At 36.0% G+C, this 20120-nt stretch overlaps 8 protein-coding genes and 2 long non-coding RNA genes across 18 annotated transcripts; 5 read left to right on the top strand and 5 right to left on the bottom strand.

Moving 5' to 3' along the window:
- Positions 1-73: 73 nt before the first annotated feature.
- On the bottom strand, positions 74-1151 carry Mrpl40 (mitochondrial ribosomal protein L40). Its single transcript, XM_076379311.1, has 5 exons — positions 974-1151; positions 819-905; positions 579-749; positions 326-524; positions 74-214 (listed from the first exon to the last, which is right to left on the bottom strand). The coding sequence occupies exons 1-5, from the start codon at positions 1009-1011 to the stop codon at positions 92-94; spliced, it is 618 nt and encodes a 205-aa protein (XP_076235426.1). The 5' UTR covers positions 1012-1151; the 3' UTR covers positions 74-91.
- A 79-nt stretch (positions 1152-1230) lies between these two features.
- On the bottom strand, positions 1231-1712 carry LOC143179895 (uncharacterized). Its single transcript, XR_013002037.1, has 2 exons — positions 1534-1712; positions 1231-1412 (listed from the first exon to the last, which is right to left on the bottom strand). It is a non-coding gene; the product is annotated as an uncharacterized LOC143179895 (long non-coding RNA).
- Lst8 (MTOR associated protein, LST8) lies at positions 1669-12637 on the top strand. 3 transcript variants are annotated; one of them, XM_076379305.1, is made up of 9 exons: positions 1669-1809; positions 1991-2118; positions 2209-2361; positions 2444-2505; positions 2587-2737; positions 2845-3047; positions 3141-3283; positions 3359-3492; positions 12538-12637. In XM_076379305.1, the coding sequence occupies exons 2-8, from the start codon at positions 1993-1995 to the stop codon at positions 3481-3483; spliced, it is 963 nt and encodes a 320-aa protein (XP_076235420.1). In that variant the 5' UTR covers positions 1669-1809; positions 1991-1992; the 3' UTR covers positions 3484-3492; positions 12538-12637. The 3 variants fall into 3 exon arrangements, with proteins under 3 accessions (XP_076235420.1, XP_076235417.1, XP_076235418.1); XM_076379302.1 differs by lacking the exon at positions 12538-12637 and having other exon boundaries at positions 3359-4418; XM_076379303.1 differs by lacking the exon at positions 12538-12637 and having other exon boundaries at positions 1742-1869; positions 3359-4418.
- On the bottom strand, positions 3647-8286 carry Gga (ADP-ribosylation factor-binding protein Gga). 2 transcript variants are annotated; one of them, XR_013002035.1, is made up of 12 exons: positions 7653-8286; positions 7321-7481; positions 6829-7062; positions 6567-6740; positions 6245-6464; positions 5631-6002; positions 5325-5460; positions 4935-5239; positions 4637-4803; positions 4229-4339; positions 3907-4134; positions 3647-3817 (listed from the first exon to the last, which is right to left on the bottom strand). XR_013002035.1 is itself a non-coding variant. In XM_076379291.1 (11 exons), the coding sequence occupies exons 1-11, from the start codon at positions 7687-7689 to the stop codon at positions 4042-4044; spliced, it is 2010 nt and encodes a 669-aa protein (XP_076235406.1). In that variant the 5' UTR covers positions 7690-8286; the 3' UTR covers positions 3647-4041. The 2 variants fall into 2 exon arrangements, 1 of the variants encoding a protein (XP_076235406.1); XM_076379291.1 differs by having other exon boundaries at positions 3647-4134.
- Positions 8400-11288, bottom strand: LOC143179878 (uncharacterized). Its single transcript, XM_076379290.1, has 5 exons — positions 11108-11288; positions 9234-10931; positions 9030-9152; positions 8783-8945; positions 8400-8702 (listed from the first exon to the last, which is right to left on the bottom strand). Exons 1-5 carry the CDS (start codon positions 11130-11132, stop codon positions 8600-8602), a joined length of 2112 nt encoding a protein of 703 aa, XP_076235405.1. The 5' UTR covers positions 11133-11288; the 3' UTR covers positions 8400-8599.
- Mge (translocase of outer mitochondrial membrane 22 homolog mge) lies at positions 11662-14366 on the top strand. The gene is made up of 4 exons (XM_076379312.1): positions 11662-11784; positions 11876-12258; positions 12538-12643; positions 12740-14366. Exons 2-4 carry the CDS (start codon positions 12151-12153, stop codon positions 12943-12945), a joined length of 420 nt encoding a protein of 139 aa, XP_076235427.1. The 5' UTR covers positions 11662-11784; positions 11876-12150; the 3' UTR covers positions 12946-14366.
- Positions 13856-16914, bottom strand: LOC143179882 (nonsense-mediated mRNA decay factor SMG9). Of its 5 annotated transcripts, none has more exons than XM_076379299.1 (9): positions 16821-16914; positions 15603-15913; positions 15454-15503; positions 15161-15350; positions 14740-15060; positions 14527-14671; positions 14311-14431; positions 14080-14191; positions 13856-13994 (listed from the first exon to the last, which is right to left on the bottom strand). In XM_076379299.1, the coding sequence occupies exons 2-9, from the start codon at positions 15773-15775 to the stop codon at positions 13916-13918; spliced, it is 1191 nt and encodes a 396-aa protein (XP_076235414.1). In that variant the 5' UTR covers positions 15776-15913; positions 16821-16914; the 3' UTR covers positions 13856-13915. The 5 variants fall into 5 exon arrangements, with proteins under 5 accessions (XP_076235414.1, XP_076235412.1, XP_076235413.1 ...); XM_076379297.1 differs by lacking the exon at positions 16821-16914 and adding an exon at positions 16186-16392; XM_076379298.1 differs by lacking the exon at positions 16821-16914 and adding an exon at positions 16070-16194.
- Positions 15913-16485, top strand: LOC143179896 (uncharacterized). Its single transcript, XR_013002038.1, has 2 exons — positions 15913-16295; positions 16370-16485. It is a non-coding gene; the product is annotated as an uncharacterized LOC143179896 (long non-coding RNA).
- Ctu2 (Cytosolic thiouridylase subunit 2) lies at positions 16300-18112 on the top strand. Its single transcript, XM_076379296.1, has 3 exons — positions 16300-16488; positions 16587-16897; positions 16978-18112. The coding sequence occupies exons 1-3, from the start codon at positions 16424-16426 to the stop codon at positions 18054-18056; spliced, it is 1455 nt and encodes a 484-aa protein (XP_076235411.1). The 5' UTR covers positions 16300-16423; the 3' UTR covers positions 18057-18112.
- Positions 18113-18769: 657 nt separating this feature from the next.
- Nd-15 (NADH dehydrogenase (ubiquinone) 15 kDa subunit) lies at positions 18770-19455 on the top strand. 2 transcript variants are annotated; one of them, XM_076379318.1, is made up of 2 exons: positions 18770-18919; positions 19104-19455. In XM_076379318.1, exon 2 carries the CDS (start codon positions 19110-19112, stop codon positions 19398-19400), a length of 291 nt encoding a protein of 96 aa, XP_076235433.1. In that variant the 5' UTR covers positions 18770-18919; positions 19104-19109; the 3' UTR covers positions 19401-19455. The 2 variants fall into 2 exon arrangements, with proteins under 2 accessions (XP_076235433.1, XP_076235432.1); XM_076379317.1 differs by having other exon boundaries at positions 18886-18997.
- The last annotated feature ends 665 nt before the right edge of the window (positions 19456-20120 follow it).

Below are 20120 nucleotides of genomic sequence, written 5' to 3'. Positions count from 1 at the left end.
AGAAGAGTGGAAACTTTTTGCTTGTAATTACGCTCTATGATTTTCATTCTACATAAATCTACGTTACATTCAATTAATGGTTTGTGATGGCTTAAGTCTCTCCTTCGTACTTAAACGTAACATTTATATATTCCCCATCAGGACTATCATAATTATCTATCGGTGGAGTATGTACTGGCCCTAGTGCATTATATGGCAAAAATGACTTGTCAAACTGAAAAAAACGACTTACATTATGCCCCTGAGGGAAAATTTTTGCACAGTTAATTAGTAGTAATACAAATCAATTATTCATTGATTTAGTCAAATTATATAGTATACATACTTCTACAGCCTTCTCATAAAGCTCCTTCGACACAATTTTTAATTCTTTCAGTGCTTTTTCCTGTGAGAGCATCATGGATTCTATAATATGTACATCTACTAACCACTGATCTTGTTTATATCTGCACCACTCCTTTTGTAATAATGCTCTCCTTTCTATTTCTTCCTCTGAAAGTTGTACAGCAGGACGAGATCTTTCCCTGAAAAAATATTTGAAAATATTTGGAAACAACAAAAAGTTAAAACTGACATACTCTTTTTGATCCATTAGCTGAGGTGATATATCAGATTCATCAATTGGTTTCAACTGCTTCGCATGTTTTTCTAAACGACGAATGTACTTTTCCAATTTTCTTTTCCTTCTATCTTCTCTAGCCTTGACGATCGCAGGATCCAATCTTTTCCTCTTTTTAAGAGGCTCTCCCCTGAAAGATATACATTAAACTACATTTGAAAAATTGTTCTTGAAAACAGTAAAATTTCAAACCACTTACGTTAAGACGTCGGTTCTTCGAAAATATAATGGGTATAGACATGTGGACACATTCCGAGAATTAGTAATGCCCGAGCGCAAAGATGATCTAATTTGGAAACGAATAACAAACTGTGAATGTAATATATATTACAATTTAGTTTTACTCTGATTTACCTGGAGAACGTATTTACCACGTTCAATATACGTATCATTTCCCTGCATTCAAACGTTCAATATTTTTTATTTTTACTTCCACCTTCACCCTTATAACCTCTTCAGTATATTTGGCTTCGATTTTACCTATATATCGTTTATTGTATCATAGTTGCAAATGGCTATTGTAGACCAAATTCATAAAAAAATAACAACAACAAAAAATAATCGTTCGGTTATCGAAAAACTAGATAATAATAATAACGCCGAATAATAAGCAGTACACCTACACAACTTTAATGCATGTACGCATATGTACGGATCAGTAAGCTGACTGACTACTGACTGCATACGCATTATCTGTGTATGCGTGTGTGTACATATATAATATAGGTATTTACACGTGCACGGACGCGTGCTTACATGCGACACATATACATCATATGTACTTTCCATATATCTAAAATGGATCAAGGAAAGAATTATATTAAAATGCAAGAACCCATGATATTTGCCAACTAAGCTTTCTTTAAGCAAAACAAAACTTCTAATACTGTTTTTTTTAAATATAACATAATTACGTCTATCTTCCACTACTAGATGTTCACATGAAGACGCGAGAACGCTACGGTGTGTTTTGTTTGCGCAACTGGCGCCAAGTAAGAGCCAATCAAAGTCAAGCATAGATTTACCTCCTCCCCCTCGCTTTGTGGCTTCACCGATCTGCAAATACATTCAACTTTCAACTGCACATCTCGTCTGACTTGGTGTGATTCAGTCTGATTCCATCGTCCATACAGTATGATGCATCATACGTATTATTAATTTTTTTTCTGAATGCATCGAAAGGTTCACAGGTATGTACATACATCATAAATATGTACGTACATACAATCCCTACATACGATGATGCGCAGGTAGAGAAACGAACGAGATTATAGAGAGACATGTGTAAAGCAACCTCCTCCTAAAACTCGTAATGCAAAAATATAAGAAATGAAAAAGTGTCACGTCTAAATTACTTTTTTATATTTTCAGTAATGACAGTGGACAGTGCTAACAGCAACGAACAAGTTATTCTAGTAACAGGCGGTTATGATCATACTATCAAAGTATGGCAACCTTATACAGGAGTTTGTCAACGCACCGCAGAACACACAGATTCAGTAGTTCTTCATTTCTATAATACTAAAGTTTATCTTGAACGTTAAGTACTTTTCTTCTTTGCCAACTTTTATTTAATCTTTTGTTTTTAGCAAGTTAATGCTTTAGACATTACTCCAGACAAATATGTAATAGCTGCTGCTGGATATCAACATATAAGAATGTACGATCTAATCTCCAATAATCCAAACCCAGTTATTAATTATGAAGGAGTATCAAAAAATATTACAGGATTAGGATTTCAGGTGTCTCGTCTAATTAGATTCGTTAATTCAACATAACACAGATCGTATATTAATATTTAATTTAATTTTACGTTTTACCTAGGAGGAGGGAAAATGGATGTACACAGGAGGCGAAGATTGTTCTGCACGCATTTGGGATCTTAGGTAAATTTTACGTAGAATTTAATATCCACTATCGATTCGCTATCTAGTATACGTGTATATACAAAGAACATAATGATACAGGTCAAGCAGTTTCCAATGTCAGAGGATATTTCAAGTGTCTGCTCCTGTAAATTGCGTATGTTTACACCCTAATCAAGCAGAACTTATTGTTGGCGATCAAAGCGGTGTCATACATTTATGGGATCTACGCTCTGATCATAACGAACAATTGGTATAAGTATTCGTGGAGTATTTACGAATCGTTTGCTACCAACAGAGTCGGTCGAGAACTGTTTAAGGAAAGCTCGCGAGAGTACTAATTTCATATCTACTTTCAAGATACCAGAGGCTGAAGCGTCCGTGCAAGATGTCGCGATCGATCAAGATGGCACATACATGGCAGCAGTGAACAATAAAGGTAATTGTTACGTTTGGACGCTTACAGGTGGTGTTGGTGAAGAGCCCACACGTCTCAATCCTCGTCATAAATTGTCAGCGCATAAACGTTACGCCCTTCGATGCAAATTCAGTCCCGACTCTACGTAAGTATACCATATCTATCGCATGTAATTTGCATACCGTAACTTATAAAAATTCAAGTCTAGCTTACACTGTACAACATGCATCTCTTACAGTCTTTTGGTAACTACTTCCGCCGATCAAACGGCTCGAGTTTGGAAAACGACGGACTTTTCGGAAGTACAGGTGCTTCAGCATGAAGCGAAACGTTGGGTCTGGGATGCTGCGTTCAGCGCGGACTCGCAATACATATTTACCGGTAACGACCAATTCTTTAGCGTTTCTTGTCGCTCTCGTCACGTGTCTAACGTTAACCACGTTCTGCACGATGTAGCTTCATCCGATGGTGTTGCAAGGCTGTGGAACGTATCGACAGGGACTGTGGAACGCGAATATCAGGGTCATCAGAAAGCAGTTACGGCGCTTGCGTTTCGTGACGAAGAGCTTTCCGTTTCTTAAATTAATTGGGTATATTCTTGTACACGTATTACCGTATCAAGTCATGCAGGTGTACATATAATTCCTATACCTCCGACGGACATACGAGTCATTTTGAATCTAAATGGTTCGTTAACGATTCTGCATCAAGGAGACATCGTGTACATGAAAAATAATGCGTACATCATTTTTCATTATTTTTTATTCCGATTTTATTGTGTAAGACGTTGAAACGTGTTTTTCCTTACATTCGTTTAAGTTCCATTCATAAAATAGCTTTACACATTCTCAGCTGAGCGGGTGTTGTAGTTCACGGGAACGATTTATGAACATCCGTGCAACTTCAGTTTCCCTTCTTAATAACAAATAATAATAAATTTACCCGCAATAAAGACTTTTTGACCAACAACAAGAGCAGAGATAATTACTGGTCGAAGTACGTACAGATTTAGTTTCAACAGTTTCTATTCTTTAATCTTGGAAAATTAGATGTCTTCTTTTTAACTATCGGTATCCGTTTCTTAAGCATATTCGTTAAAATTGTTATAAGTAGCTATAAGATGCAAGAAACGACGTTCTTCAAAGTAAAGGCAACCTTTCTACTTCCCCCATTTCTGTAAATGTCTCGTTATCCATTGTATAACTCAACATGAACTTCAACGATACAGTTTCCTGTCAAAGAAGGTTGCTTTCGAATTAGTTACTGCTCGAAATCGGTATATCGTAGAAGACTGACATTTAAAAGAAATACTTCTTATTATTTTACCTTATTAGGATTGGCAATTAGCATAATTTGGGTAATCGCCGATGGCGGAAGAAATGGATTATGACTAGGTAGCTCAGTTCCAGAAGGTGGTTGAAGTCTACACTTACAATTCTGTAAATTCAAATAGAAAAACTCGTTAATTTTCGAGTATCGCATAGAGTTAAATAAACAACTTTTTGCTCGATCTTTCTCCCAGTCTACTTTATCGACGACGAAAAAAGATGAGAAAACGATGCTATTTAGTCCGTTCATTATTGGTTGTTGCTCTTCTTCTTTATGAAACGAAGATACTAGCGAGGAGTCCCTAAAGGGCTCGCAAAATTCACGCTTCGGGTATGTTATAATTGTACGTATGTACGTACGATGAATACAAAAAGAATAATTGAAAGAAGATCGTTAAGAACTTACTTTTGGTACTACTGCTTGAAACAAGTAATCGCTGACTGGCTTTAAATTTTTACTCATCGTTGTAATTACTACAACAAACACGTCTTGTCTTGGATTGTCTCGAGCGAAATGAAGTACAACAGTTATGCCATTTTTTTCTTCGATTACTGTTATAGGTGGATTAATGCCTATTAAAAAAATCGTAAATTATACGAATTTTAAGATACGAATTTGAGAGTTAGGTGGCAAATTTTATAATAAAATTACGATACAGTCATACTGCGTTATCAACCTTCTATATATATTTTTTAACGCATACCTGGTTTGATATCTTGGAGATTAACATTAATGTCCGTTAATGGCTTGATTTCAGGCTCTGCATTAACAGAGTTTTCCATTGTTGACGTTACTCTTGTCATACCATCTTGTGCAATCAGTCGATGGTTACACGTACGCGTATCCGTAGATATTTTTTCATTTACATCGCAATCAATGATTTTGTTCAAATCCGCACCATCCTGAACTACAGAAAGATTTCTTCGATTACTGGTCGTTTCGATGCGATCTCTTATGTCGTTTCTCGTATTCGCAACATCCAACGAAGTAGGCATTTGCGAGGAATCGCTATAACAAACGAGGATAATTGGGAATATATAATAATCGAAAAGCACAAGAAATTGATAGAAAGTGTAAAGTATGCTTTACCAACCGTGCTGCATTAAAGCGTACACTCGATATCGTACCCGATAAACTTTGTTTAAGCAAAGATTCTCCTAATTCGTCCAATTCCTCTAGCGCTCTTACTTTACTGTCTACTTCCTTTTCGGATGAGTCGGTAGACTCACCTGACGAGGAAACAAAACATAATACAATCGATCATTTGTTTTCTTTTCAACATATCACGTTCACGTAATATCGTTAATTCAAAATGTACACATTTCGTTGAAAAAGTTTCGACATTACTAGTCAGCTAGTAAATGTATACACGACACAAGCACCTTAGATTTTCACGGACCTTTTTTGTTTATAGGCAAAACGCTGATCGGTTGCATGATCGCAGAATCGGGTATTAAAAGATTCGTACTGGAAACAGAAAATATTTCTGAATTTTCTGGTTTTCCCAAAGAATCGAAGATATCTCCTAAAACTTCCATGTCCGATCGATGATTTGTCGTTGTCGTCGTTGTCGTTGTTGTCGTCGCCTCGTAGCTCGCATTCACGTTATTATTTTCGAGAGGAACGTTCTCTTCTATCGGAGAAGATAAATCTAACAGGTACGGGCTGATGTCAGAATCCGTCTTAGGCTTTACGCATTCACCACGGACTATGACCGCAGTGTACTTTTCGAATACTTGTCCCAATTCATCGCTCGCAGCAAGCACATCACCTAATGCAGATTACGTAGAACAGGGTACAGGAGGGAGTCTGACGACTCGACGATATTGTTTTAAATTCTAAGTAGTAACTATATGAATTCAAGAGGATTTCTGTAATTATCTTATTGTCAATATACATACGTACGTATTATACTCGTATTTTGTTCGAATACCAGAAAAACGACAAAACAACATTACCATGAAGATCGCTGAATATGTTTAAAAAAACTTGTGATCGTTGCATCGTATTTACCAAGCATTTCTTCGTTATCTTGAGTTTCGTTCGCTAGCCTCAATACAATTGGTTTCAATCGTTCACAAGCCTGATGCAGTTCCTTCATCAGTTCGAGATCTTCCCTACTGGTTTCGTTCCGATTATAAGAATCTAACATTTCGGACAATAACTTCGCATTGTTATGTACAGTTTCTAATTCCATTATTCTACGTGAGTTCAATTGTATCCTTCTTTCATCCTAGAACACGAATATTATTTCGAATATATAATACGTGTACTAAGAATAAACTGGACGTTTAGCTAGTTATGCATCGGTTAGATATCGTTTCCTTTTGCTTACTTCTCTAACCATAATTTTGATCAATTTGTTCGCCGCTTGTAAATCATCGGGATTTTTGCTTTGCAACAGCTTTTGTAACAATTTAGACTTTTCTTCGTCATCGAATATCGTATTTTTAGTTTTTGTTACTTTCAGTCCATCCTCCGATACATTAATCGTTGATGCGCAATCATCCTAAATGTATGCATCGTTATTACTCTCTCCAAGTACCGATCCCATGGGAAAACAGCATTAAATAGAAAATATTCGACGACTAACTGACCTCAATAACACCCTGTTTCTTCAACATTTCGTAAGCTTCTTTAATTTTTAATTCTCGTGGATAGTCTTTCGTCCATGCGCGTAACAATTGCAATACTTTTTGTCGCACCGTTGTCGGAGTTCTACTACCTAAATACTTTGGCGAAACTAGACGAATCATTTCGTTCAAAAAGCGAAATTTACCAATTTCAGCGTGAAAAGATGACCCGCATCTTCGCATACATGTGTCCAGCAGCTGTGAAACGATTCGCTTTAGAAATAGATTATATTAAGGACGCGCAAAAGAATTTACTTATTTCTTACTCGTATCGGTGCATCTATCGCTGCTTATTTTACGAAATACATTACATTATTTCTATGTGATAAACAAACGTAACGTAAGTAGGTAGAGAATTGTATCTTGCAATTGATGATTCTCTTTCTCGATATCGACAATAGGAATTTACGTACACGCAAATATCAGCTAAAACAGAACCTTAACGTAAAGACTTACCGTAAGGGCTTGAAGCGCTTCTGACTCGTTAGGTGACTGAATATGTGCCGCTAACAACTTAATGCCGATTTGAATTCCTTCTGGTTCTTTAGTAAGCATGACACAGAATGCTTCGGTAGCTGCTACATCAGGTTTTTGATTTTGTGCATTGGTCACCCTCTCTACAAAGAAGAAAGTATCGTATGAAAAAATATCCTATATCAAGAGATTTACGTATTAAGAATGAACATTCAGAGAATTAATTAGAATTTTATGTCTGTAACATGTAGAAGAGCAGTTCGTTGCAATGTAAACATATCGTCATTTTAATAAAAATATGAATTTCGACTTACGTATTAGAGCTTCCAAACTTGTCGTTACAACATCCATTTCTACCAGTTTTCCCTACGTTTCAGGTTACGTTTGTTTATTTGACAGCTAACATGGAAGTTCTCAAAGGCACCATTTTAACCATGTTTCTTTCGCAACTACGACTATCTCCAAATTTCCAAGAAAATGTAACATTTATGATTCGTAATCTACTACTCCTCTTTTGGCTATTATGATCACGTCAAATTATCCAAATTATCCAAAAGATGCTTAACCGACGAATCTCAAAACCTATCGATGCGCAGTTCACGGTTAAGTTTGGTTCTTTGAAAATTAAGAGGCGCTGGACGCAATGTTTTCGTAGATAACGGAACCAGAATGGAATCGGAAGTACCTTAGAAAGTTGTCATTAACAAAATATCTACACGTTCAGGATAGACCCGTCGCTTAATACATACCACACGTATATTTTCTTTTCGTCACATGCACCGGGCGCGAACCTTTTTACCAATTTTACGTATGTCACACAGTCAACCTTGTCGTCGATTCAGTCTAAAATAAGATTGCAACGTTATCATTAATTATTACCGTTGCTAATGTGTGCTTCAATGCATATACATATATATATATTAATAAAAAAAATTAAATTAAAAATAATTCAAGCATTTCTCCTAATTTTTTTTCTTTGTTTTGTGTTTCCAATTTCGTACTAATGAAAAATATACATTCTTACTTATTCAACACAATACAGTAACGAACGAATTTGTCGATGCGCTTTAAGCTGCTCATATATATATTTCAAAATTGAAAGGAAAGGAGATATACAGACATAGTACGTTCATTCATACATCGCATATACATACAGAACAAATTACATTAATACTTTTATGACAGTTATAAAAGATAAACATCGAACATTAGTGTGCTTGCACAACGATACAGTATATATTGTACGAGAAAATGACAGATCTTAAAGGTTTATATTTCTGGCTTTCATTTGAAGTTCGAAACGTCGATTCGTTCTCACACCCTTTAAAATTGTTCTAGTTTGTTGTTGCTGCGAGACCTTGTTTCTGCACGACCGAAAGAAGAGAAGAAATGTTAGAGCGTTACTCCACGATTTCACAATTTTTTAACGTATTTGTAACTTTACCTTATCGAATGCAAGTTTGTTTTTCTCAAAATATAGTTGGTGGCATCATTTTTTCTGATCTTAAATCCAAATCGATTATGCAGGTTATTACTTGACTCGTTAGGTAATTTACTTTTTTCTTTCAATTTCATTCTGGCTCTTGTTAATTTATTCACCGGCGTAGCTAAAATATAAGAAACTTTAAAAAAAAACTAATCATAAAATAAAATCAAGTCCTAAATTTTATAATAATGTTACGATGTATTACTCAATGTCGTATGCTTTTCCTCCAACCGTCGTTTTGCGTCTACAATGGATTCCGATTTAGCAAATATTCTCTCATGAATTTTCAGGAAATTTGGGATTTTTTTGGCTGCAGAATATTTCAAGCCTAAAAGTAAAAATTTTTGTTAGCGATAGTTATCGTTGTTAGCTTGTGTTCATTTTTGCATCAATATTCATCAGAAATTACTTGGTTTTTTAATAGGAGATCTTTCAAACGAAGGTCTTGAAACCTTAGTGCTTGAATTTGTAATAAGCTTCGATCTGTTGCGAAGTTGAGAATCGGGAATCAGAGATTTTACAGCGGTAGAAGTAACAATTTCGTTGCTTACAGAATTGCGTTGCCCTCGAAAGGTATCGATCGGTGATTTTACTTTTTTTTTCGTTTTCGCATTATCAGAATTCTCGATCTGTTCTTTCTCATCGCAGTTCGCATCCCATACACGTTGGTCCTTCTTCAGTTTCTTTCGTAAAGTTGGAGTTTCAGGCTCGGCAAGTTCGTAAGTCTCATTCTTTTTCTTCACTTCTTGTTCCTTATTTTTCATTCCTTTCTTATTTTCTCGTCGGACGTTGATAGCATTCCGTTCGGTCAATTCAAGAGGTGTATCGCACATCCCAGACGCTCTAGTAGTTTTACGTTTGTTATTTTTTTTATCGTACCAATTGCCATTCATTGGCGTAGAAGACATCAAAGGTTTCAAAGATGTTCCCTTTGCGTCAACAACTTTCGCAGTTCCAATTCTTTGCAATCTGGATGAAATTTCAGGACAACGTTTGCTAATCTTCTTATTGTTAGTCTTAACGTAACTCTTGTCGCTAAATTTTGACGTTCCTCGCAAACGATTGGAAATAGAATCGTTGTGCGCTTTCACCGATAACGAAGACAGCGATAATGAAGATACTCCAATTGACAATCTTTGCAATACCACTATTGGTTCTTTCAACGTGGATCTATTCCTCGTAGAGCTCAATGTCATCGATGACACTAAATCCATAGCGTTGCGTGTATTTATATCAGGACCGTTCTTCCTACTTGCATCGCAATACTTGCCAGACGCAAAATCCTTCGTTCGGTTCAGTTTCATTGCGTTGTCGTTACATTTGTTAGGAGAACATTTAACGCTTTTACGTTTTTCCGGTTTCGATAAAACCTGCTTCTTGGATAGTGGTTTTGATTTTGAAAATTTTAGTACGATCTTTGGAGACTTTGAAAATCTTAAACCTTGTTTCATACTGCTGGACACTGTGCTTCTTCGTTTATTTTTAATCGGTGAAGTAACCGTAAATTGCATCGCTGTGTAATGTGTCGATAAACTATGTTGCGCATTTACATTAACATCAGACAAACGTGATTTTATCCGTGAGCTATTATTTTCAAACGATTCATCATTTTCTCGCGACATTATCGGTAAATTCGATCTCATTGTCGGCTTTCTTAATCTACTTAATTTCAGAGGGCCAACAAAATGTACTTTTACAGAGGATAAACTTTTCGATACCTTTTTAGATGTTTGAACATCTACCAGCTTCTGTGTACACGAGTTCACATCAGGTTCAACTGTTGGCTGTACTTTTCTCACATTTTCCTTCTTACCTCTGGATGTAAAAGGGGAATGGATAGCTTCATTCGAACGGTTTACATAAGATGTACATTTCGGTGAACATAAATCATCCGATCTTTTGATTCTCTTAACATTATTCCTACAGTTATTCTCGTTAAGACTGTTTTCCTGCGTATGTTCTGTAACTGTGATTGAACTATGTCTCCTTTTTTTCTTCTGATTCTTGAAACCTTTATCACGAATCAATGAATCAAAATTTGTCTCCGTAGTACCGTTTGCGTTTCTAGTTTGTGATCTAGTATTCATAGATAAACGTGTTTCATACTCTAAAAAGTAAACATTCATACGAAAAGATTAATAGAGTTGATCATGTAGAAAAAAGAAATAGAACTAGAAGATAGATTTAATAAAGTAGTTAAACGAAAACTGATTAGTAGGAAATTCAACAATAATTTCTCGATGTTGTCGTTATACCAGAATTTGTATTATTATTCAAATATACCTCGCCGTATATGTTTCACAGACATTTCTGTGCTGTTATTGTAAAAGCAAAGCGTCTAATTAATATATGACGCCGATGACGGATGTTTAACGAGTTCACTATACCATGAATGCAGAATAGGACTTTTAATACTTGGCGGTTAACTTGAAATTCGATGAAACATGGCACTGCGACTTACACCAGTAGTCGTTACTTTTCCAGTTACATGTAACTAGCATTGTGCACATTTAAAAGTTTCAGATAAAGGACCAATCACAATGAATTTAGTTGGGATTCAGATATTATTTTTGTTCTTTCAAATTTGAGACGTACAACAATTGGTTAGAAATTATCTTACGCTTTAGAAACGTCATCACTGATTCGTCCAACTTTGGAACTGGATGAATGCGTAGAACCAATCATGGGTTACGCTTACTGGTAATACATGTATGCAGTATGATTATTATGCTAAGTTAAAATTTTATGTATTCGACCTGCGATACATTTATTCAGAAAAAAGAATTTTCTTTCAAAGCGATTTCATTGACCAAATTCATATTGTTTACTTTTTCTAGTGATACAAAGCTTGCGCATGCACGCGCTCGTGGTGTATACGTTACACACCATATACGTATGTATATATGTACATACGATGCGTGCGCACTCATTTATGGAAACTTTCTTACAGTATATCCACAGTGAGCATATCCGTTCGGTAACTCCGTTTCTTAGCACAGTGACTCCACACTATATCATATTCATCTATGGTCGTATCGAATCTATTCACAGGATAGAGTAGGAGGAACGCATCACTTGGAAAACTCGTGCTCGTGGAGTCTCGTGTAGATCGAGTGGACTTGTACATGTATATATATCGTCGCCGCTACCGTTCCACCCCGGCATACGTCTTTATATATTTTTCTCGATACAAACGGAGAGAACAATAGACGAGGGCGAACTTAAAGAAAACATCATTCGCAAAAATCAACCACCAGTCAAACGTCGTTCGTAAATACATCTACATATAATTCGTTATCATTGACGGTCGTCGATTATTTTCATACATGGCTTCAGTCGAAGAAACGGGTCAACTGGATAGCGGCATGGGTAGCAGCGACGCGCGTTCCCCAGAAGTAAAATCGCTTCTTCCCGATGATGAGGATGACGAAGAGGTAAAGGGAGTCACTTTTCGTTCAATGAACAGGCGCAGATTTATTTTCACGACGTTGGGTACTCGGCATTGATTTCATTCTCGCGAATCGACCAACTCTTCCACTGATTCTCGATAACCTTTGAATTTTATTTGGTTTTACGGTGGAAAAGTATTGCCTGTGATATTCATCCGCGTTCGTCACACGTTTCTCTATAACTTTCAAATTACGAATTAAGAAAAGATGATCAGGTCATCTTATCGCAGTCAACGGTAGTTAACATCACACATGTTATTCTAGGACGAGAGCCTCACAGAGAGATTATTGGGCCTCACGGAAATGTTCCCAGAAGAAGTACGCAATTTTGGTTACAATGTTGGTACATGTCTGTACAGCTGTACGAAAGGTTTGTATTTCACGTCTATCAACACAACAGAGAGATACCGACTCTTCATAATAGATACATCTACTCATCTAACTGCGTGTACTCATTTTTTCATAGGACTGTATGCATTTTCATGCTCGGCGGCATGGTTATTCTTCAGCTCATCTGCTATATTGTTTGCACCTATACTGTTCGAAATAGAGCGAGCACAAATGGAGGAAGCACAACGCACCCAGCAGAAGCAAGTTCTTCTGGGACCTAATACAGCCATGTCGAATGTTAACGCTTCGAGTCTTCCAATGGCTCCGCCCGTTCAACGATAATAGCAACGATATCATCGTCATTGCTAACGTCGCGTTGAAATCACCACGAATCGACTATCCTGTACACTGTTTATATTTATTAGTACAATAATTCCACGATATTATAACGAAGAGAGACAGACACAGAGAGAGAGAGAGAGAGACAGAGAAAGAGAAAGAGACACACACCAGGTGCGCATAGTAGAAGGCTATTGTCTAGAATCGTCCTCACCTATGTTAGAAAATGAATTGACCAAAAAAAAAAAGCTGGCGATCCAACGATCGGTCTTTATATAAGGGACAAAGTTATTTTCATTTCTCTTCCTACATTTATTCACACTTTCATCGAAAGAATATACGACGCGAGTTTTTCCTGAAAGAACAAGCCACAAGCGCATCGACGTTTCTGTAATATCTATGTGCATTCATAATTTCACTCATTAAAAAATCATTCGTGTCTTTACGACGGCAGAATCGGAATAGTACTATAGACAAATAGTATTATTCCAAAATAACCCATCGCGGACTCGTATTTTGAGACTGAACATTCGCTATAAACTTTCACGTTTGCAGAAAGCAAAAAACATTTTTCTGTTAGATTCGCGTAACGTGCGCATTTCTATTCATTTTTTTCGTCACAATTTTCCATCTAAAGCAAATAATTAGGACAAGGGGATTTATCACGAATCGTGCGTTTAGAACAATATCATTTATTATAACATCAGCAATATACGACACAGCACTCTTGCTATTCACGAAAAGAAGTATTCCCACATGTTTCCAACACGCCGCGGTGATGGTCCAAAACGAATGAAACGTAACGACGTATCATTCGTTCCCGAATACTTTTCGAAATAATATGAATTTAAAATCACTGTTCATCTTCTAATTAACACATCGTGTTTCGTGTAATTTTTTACAGTATCTCATTTTACGTTCCAACTGTACGTTCGCTGCGTGCGCGCTGAAAGCGTAACAAGATTACCAACACTCATGGCATTAATCTTCCGTATTCCGAAGACAGATGACTTTTCTTGATCGCGTCCATCACTCTTGAAACGTAATGGTACCTAAACGTTCGTTCAAACATAAAAGTTTATACAAAAGCAATCATCGTTTGCCAAACATCGAGAATAATTTTGTTCTCGTAATTACCAATTTTTTTCCGTCAACGTACTCGGCGTCATCGGATTTCTATTGACACCATGTATCTTCGTTTTTAGTTTTTCTATTAGCTTTTTTTCGTTCCGACGCATAACAGTAGGTTCTACGGTGTGAGAGTGAGAGTGAGAGTGAGAGTGAGAGTGAGAGTGAGAGTGAGCGAGCGAGAATAAAATGTCCTATGAGTACTTATAATCAATGTAAGATCAGCGGTCAGTGTCATACCTTCGTTCACGATTCGTGGTAGAAGAAATAAATTCAATCCTGCTTCTGTCGAACAATCGCTCATATCTAAACCGCTATGAGTCTGTAGTCTAGAATTGGAAAATACTTTGCTATAAAATTCCTGGAAACATAAAACTGATTATAGGCTGTCGCGTCAATAGTACTCTACGTGCATCACATTCGTTACCACAAAATTTTCGAAAAAGTAAGAATTACCTTGATCTTTTCTACAGTATTGGGAGCGAAATCTTGTAATTCTGCTTTATTGTGTAAAAATATGATATGCGGGTAGTATTCAACGTAATCTTGATCCATGTTATTCGTCGACGATGGTTTCAACATTTCTGCAGTTTGTAGAAATCTACAATTCAAAAGAACTGTAGTTAGTATGTGGGTAGTGTGCATAGTTAAATAACACAAGTTATTCACCTCACTAGATTTGGATCGACGAACCAGTCTTGCACAAAAATTACTACATGGCATACGGAAAACAAAAATGCTGCAAATTGTAAAGATTGCAGTTCCAAGTTTGTCTCAATACTGGTAAAGTCTGTCGTTGTTTTCTTTTGATCGTAAGAGGAAGTAGAGGAAGAAGAAGAAGAAGCAGTATAGTCTACCGTTGAAGCAGAAAGTATCGGTTGTGTGTCCAAGTATATCACTCGGTTTTTTGTTATAAAAAAATCAACACCAGAAGTACAATTCGTTCCATTCTCATGACGAGACGTATCCCGGATTGGAAAGACGTCGTTCCTGAAACATAAAAGAGACACTGAGGAATTTAAAGAAAAGAATCTTTCAGATTACTATACAAAGAGCAATTTATTTAACGGTTAAGAAAGATAATACCAACGCGTAATTAGAAGTCAAAAGAGACATGACAGTAGATTTTCCAACTCCTCTGAGGCCCAAACAACCTACTACCAAGAAATCTTGTCGGTCGTATAAAAAATCTAAAGGACTTTCGCACAGTTGCATATTTTCATCCATAAATTTTAAGCTGTTTGTCATTTCAACATAAGTGGGCAGTATCGTACGAATTGCTAAAAAATATTTTCCTCTCGTTACAATACAATCCTTTCTCGACCGTATCATTCATTCGAGTTAGCGACGAAGAAGGAGAATAAGAAGAAAAGCTGAACTTACGGTCTTGAATCATTTTAGTCGGAACGTTGGACGACGAATCGACTTCTTTCCTACAATATCCATTAACGGTAATTAATTAACCAATCAATAGATTTCTCTACTTTTTTCATTTCTTACGCAATGATGTACCAAAAAATATATCTTCTTACTTGTTACCCCCATTTTTCTGATTTGGCGAAACAGCTCTGCTTTCACCTTCGCGAGTTTTTAATATGAACGTGGGTCTGTCAATCACTCTGATAGTACCGATACCTCGGCTGTCACCATCTCTCCCTTCGGAATCTTTCGAAGTCGTGATTGGCATCATTTTTTGTACACTCATAACGATCACCTTTTCATATCTTACACACGCGCGTAAGATGTTTGGAAAAATTCACAAAAACACAAAGATAGAACCAGGGAGAACACGCTTTCACTGTTTAAACTTATTTAATAGCATAGGCGACGGCAGCAGCAGTATCTGAAATACAAAATTCGAAAATAGACTATTTTTATTTATTACTGACAATCCGACGATGTAGAACCATTATAGAGGATATTACGCAATTGTAAGATTTCAGAAAAACTGTTTATTTATCGTAAAAACAGCGTTTAAAATAGTTTAAGAACAGTTAACCTGAAATTAGGTTAAGTTTACCACTGAGGTGTATCAATGCAGAATCATTGTTACAACACATTGTTACAATATACAACGATAAAAATTCATGGAAATTGTTTATTTATTATACATACAGAATTTGAAAAATGTAAGCAAAAAAATGTAGCGAATGCGTGTGCGATGAAGGAGCGCCACTGTCACATTAGATTTAAAAATTGACCTTTAGAATAATATTTCTAGTAATGTAAGTTCGCCTTTCGATTGGAATGAGGCGAACCGCTATTTTTAGTGACGCGTTTTCAATTTGTATTTTCTCAGGTTTTAGATTTCTTTCTTCTTCATTAGAAGGTTTGGAACAAACGATATGAAACAATGTGTACGTTAAATGTACTTGACTACGATAATTATGAAATCGATAAATCAGACGCGATTAGCACGTGAGTATTTCAATGCCAGTTAGTTTGATATAGCCTTACACAAGAATAACAACTGCCTTTTATGAAGTGTACTAGTCACGTTTTCTTATTGAACACAGGACACAAGCTACCCATAGCCATGTCGATGCGAACAATACTGAAATCCTTTGTACAAAATGTGGATGTCAAAAATTTCGAATCTTGTTAAGAAATAAAAACGGATACTGTAAGACATGCTTTCTGTCTATGTTGACGCATAAATTTAGAGCGACTCTTGGTAAGTCTAAATCTGTGTGTCAGAGCGATTCAATACTTGTTGCTCATTCAGGAAAAGCAAATTCTACTGTACTTACGCATCTTATGAAGAATAATGCGAATGAATCAGCTTCAAAGAAGCTTCAGTTTCAATATAAAATCCTTTATATAGATGGTAAGAGATTAAAAAGCATCAATTGTAGGTACTGACTCAAGGTCGAGATTACTCTATATGTTTTCCATCTTTCTATACAGACGGTATGGTCAAAGGACGTACAGTTGAGGAAAGAGAACTTGTTCGGGAAGCCTTAGCTAAAGAGGCAGAAAATCTACAATTAGCAACGTACATCGTATCTTTATCAAGATGTATAACTAATGATCTTTCCCAAGGAATACAGCCGATAGATGCATCAGAAATGAGTATGACTTGCGACGATGTGCTCATAAGGGATACATTTAATAAGTTGCAAAACGACACAGCAAAAGATGAATTACTGCAACAGTTAAGGCGTAAATTAATTGTGTCTGCAGCTCGAAAACTAAATTGTAATAAAATTTTTGTTGCCGATACAGCTCTTGATCTTGCAATAAAAGTACTCGGAGATGTATCAACTGGACGAGGTTCTCAATTGTTTTTCAACGTTGGTTTTTTTGATACACGATGCGCAGATGTAACACTTCTCAGGCCACTTAGAGATTTCAGTGGAGAAGATGTGGCTGGCTACTTAAACTGTTGCGATTTAGTTCCAATTGTTACACTCTCAAGATATAATCACGCATTCCCTACTTCCATAAGAAGTATAGCAAAAGATTTTATTAATAAATTAGATGTTGGATTTCACAGTACTGTGTCTACGATACATCGTACTAGTGAAAAATTGGCCAAGAAAATAGGCGAAATCGATTGCGCGAATACCAAAGCAAATAATGATATCCATACCAGCTGTATACTTTGCGAATTGACGTTAGATTCGTACGACTCTGAAGAAGAGCGATTGTCTGTGGTACAAGCAAGGACATTTTCTAAATTAGTTTCAACAAGTACAAATTATTCATCAAACGTCGACTCGGATTTAAAGAATGAACTATTAGAAAACTCAAATAATTTGGATGAACAAACCTGTCGGTGCAATGACACAGCTTGTGCTTTTTCTTCTACACAATCTCTAGAACCAGAGGTAGTAATTGAAAAGTATCTCTGTTATAGTTGCAGATTAATTTTCTTGAATTCGAATCAAACGTTTAGCATGTTACCCCCTTTTATATTTAATAAGATTTATGAAGAATTACAAATGGCAGATTTACGCAGAGAAATAACAGACTTCCTCTTATAGCTGCTTTTTAATGTATTATTAGTGATAAAAGAAAGAATAAATTTTCTTATTATACACTGCGCCTCATTTATCCTACTGATATTAGTTTGATTTTGCGATATCTCTCGCAGAGACCGATATTTACACTACAACGGTTTAATCTATGTAATAATGCATAAACTAAAAATTGTCAAGTATTCCTTATAAATAATATACAAATTTTTCCTTCAATTTAAAAAATAATTGATATTGTTGATGAAAAACATTTTAATTATCGAACGACGATGTAAAGAGATTGGAAAATGTACTATTATACAGTAGAAAACCTGGAGCACATTCGTTTGAAATAAATAAACGTAAACAACTTTCCTCTACTGTACGAAATAGTATTAGACTGTATTTTGTTTTTATTGAGCGTTCAGTGTTACATGCATAAACGTATGTATGCACTATACAATACTAATCGTGTCCTACGAGAAGCCCATTGGAAAGCATTAGGGACAATACTTTCCAGGGGACTACTGAATGGAATACGTACCGTACCTACTGTTTCATTTTATATAATACATGCATTACGTATAATTACGCAATAAATAATTTCAGAACTATTGCATCATTTTGATACATTATTATGGGCACATACGTTCAATTTGAAATTTCACAGAGTTTAATAGATCATTGTGATTTGTCTCAGCAGGTAAGAAAGCAAACACAATATCTACGGTAATAGATGGCACTCGTATCTACAAACGTCGAATGTGACCAACTTGTGACTGTAGTGTATCGTTACGTGAACGCTCGATGACGAGTTTCTAACAAGTTTCAAAACTAACCAATCGTATTTAATAATATAGCACTTCTCGCAGCACACATAAAATATTTAGGTACTGCTTAATTTTTACAATGCTTATTTAGTTTAAAATAAAAGAAGGAAGCGGAGCATGGACAATAACTATGTAGAGGTTAGATTAAGGGGGGAGAGAGAGAGACTAGTAGAGATCGATATACTTAATAACAAATATGCATTTAATAACAACATTTGTTACTCTTGTGATATATATGTTTCAGAAAATAATGTGGTTTTATATCACACCCCTAATAAAAGCTCCTTGGACAGAAATAACAAGCAACATAGGCACATATCAACAACATCCAGAATGCAGAGATTTTGAATTTCGTCTTGCTGATTGTGTCGAAGCTTATGGATGGTATAGATCCCTAGAAAAATGTGATTTACTATTCAAAGATTTAGAAGAATGTGCTTATAATTTGAAAAGAAACAAACGTTTGGGAATAATGCTGCAGGAACGTAAACGCCAAGGAAGAACAAGTTTTATACCACCTCCGCCTACTGACATGTTTTGAATGTAACACACAAAAGTTACTTTTTAGAATAAACCATAGCAAAAAGTGAAGAACATGTTACATTTTTTTGGTATAGGAGGCATAGCATAAAATAGTAAATAAAATGTATCATTTAATGATTTAATAAGCATATATATATATATATATATATATATATATATATGTAAGTAAAGAAAGACAACAGTCAATAAGATTAATGGAAAAGATGTAACATACGATACTAAAGAGAAACTGAGTACAGAATGTCATGGTACCGTATCTTTTTTCACTCTCCCCGTTTTCTTTGTTTTTTTTTTTTTTTTTTTATTATTATTTTGTTCCATGACTGTCTCTTTGTTCGATACACGTGAGATGTAATATCATTACATGGATGGTCGCTTTCGATAAGTAATAATAAATTGACTGACGGTAGTGATAAAAAAAATGTCAAGATAATTACGTATTCGTGATATACCTGGTTGAAAAGAGTGGTAAGAGGGGCTGCACGTAATGTTGTAGACAGCGTGAAAGTATGTCGAAGGAACTGCAGCTAGATGGCAGTGAAATTCTAAACGAACGAATGAATGGCGGAACGGTGAACATGTACTTATGTACACGAAGCGGCTTGGCGGGCAGGCGGGTGGTCGGATACGCAAGCGACAGAGAAAGATACGCAAGCACGACGGTAGGTTGCCGACTTGTTAGGCCGGAAGGCGGGCGCACCTGTCTGTCATCAGCGCC

This window comes from Calliopsis andreniformis, chromosome 5, assembly GCF_051401765.1.
Source record: "Calliopsis andreniformis isolate RMS-2024a chromosome 5, iyCalAndr_principal, whole genome shotgun sequence".
NCBI classification, from domain to species: Eukaryota; Metazoa; Arthropoda; class Insecta; order Hymenoptera; family Andrenidae; genus Calliopsis; species Calliopsis andreniformis.
This window is presented reverse-complemented; position numbering and strand designations above follow the sequence as displayed.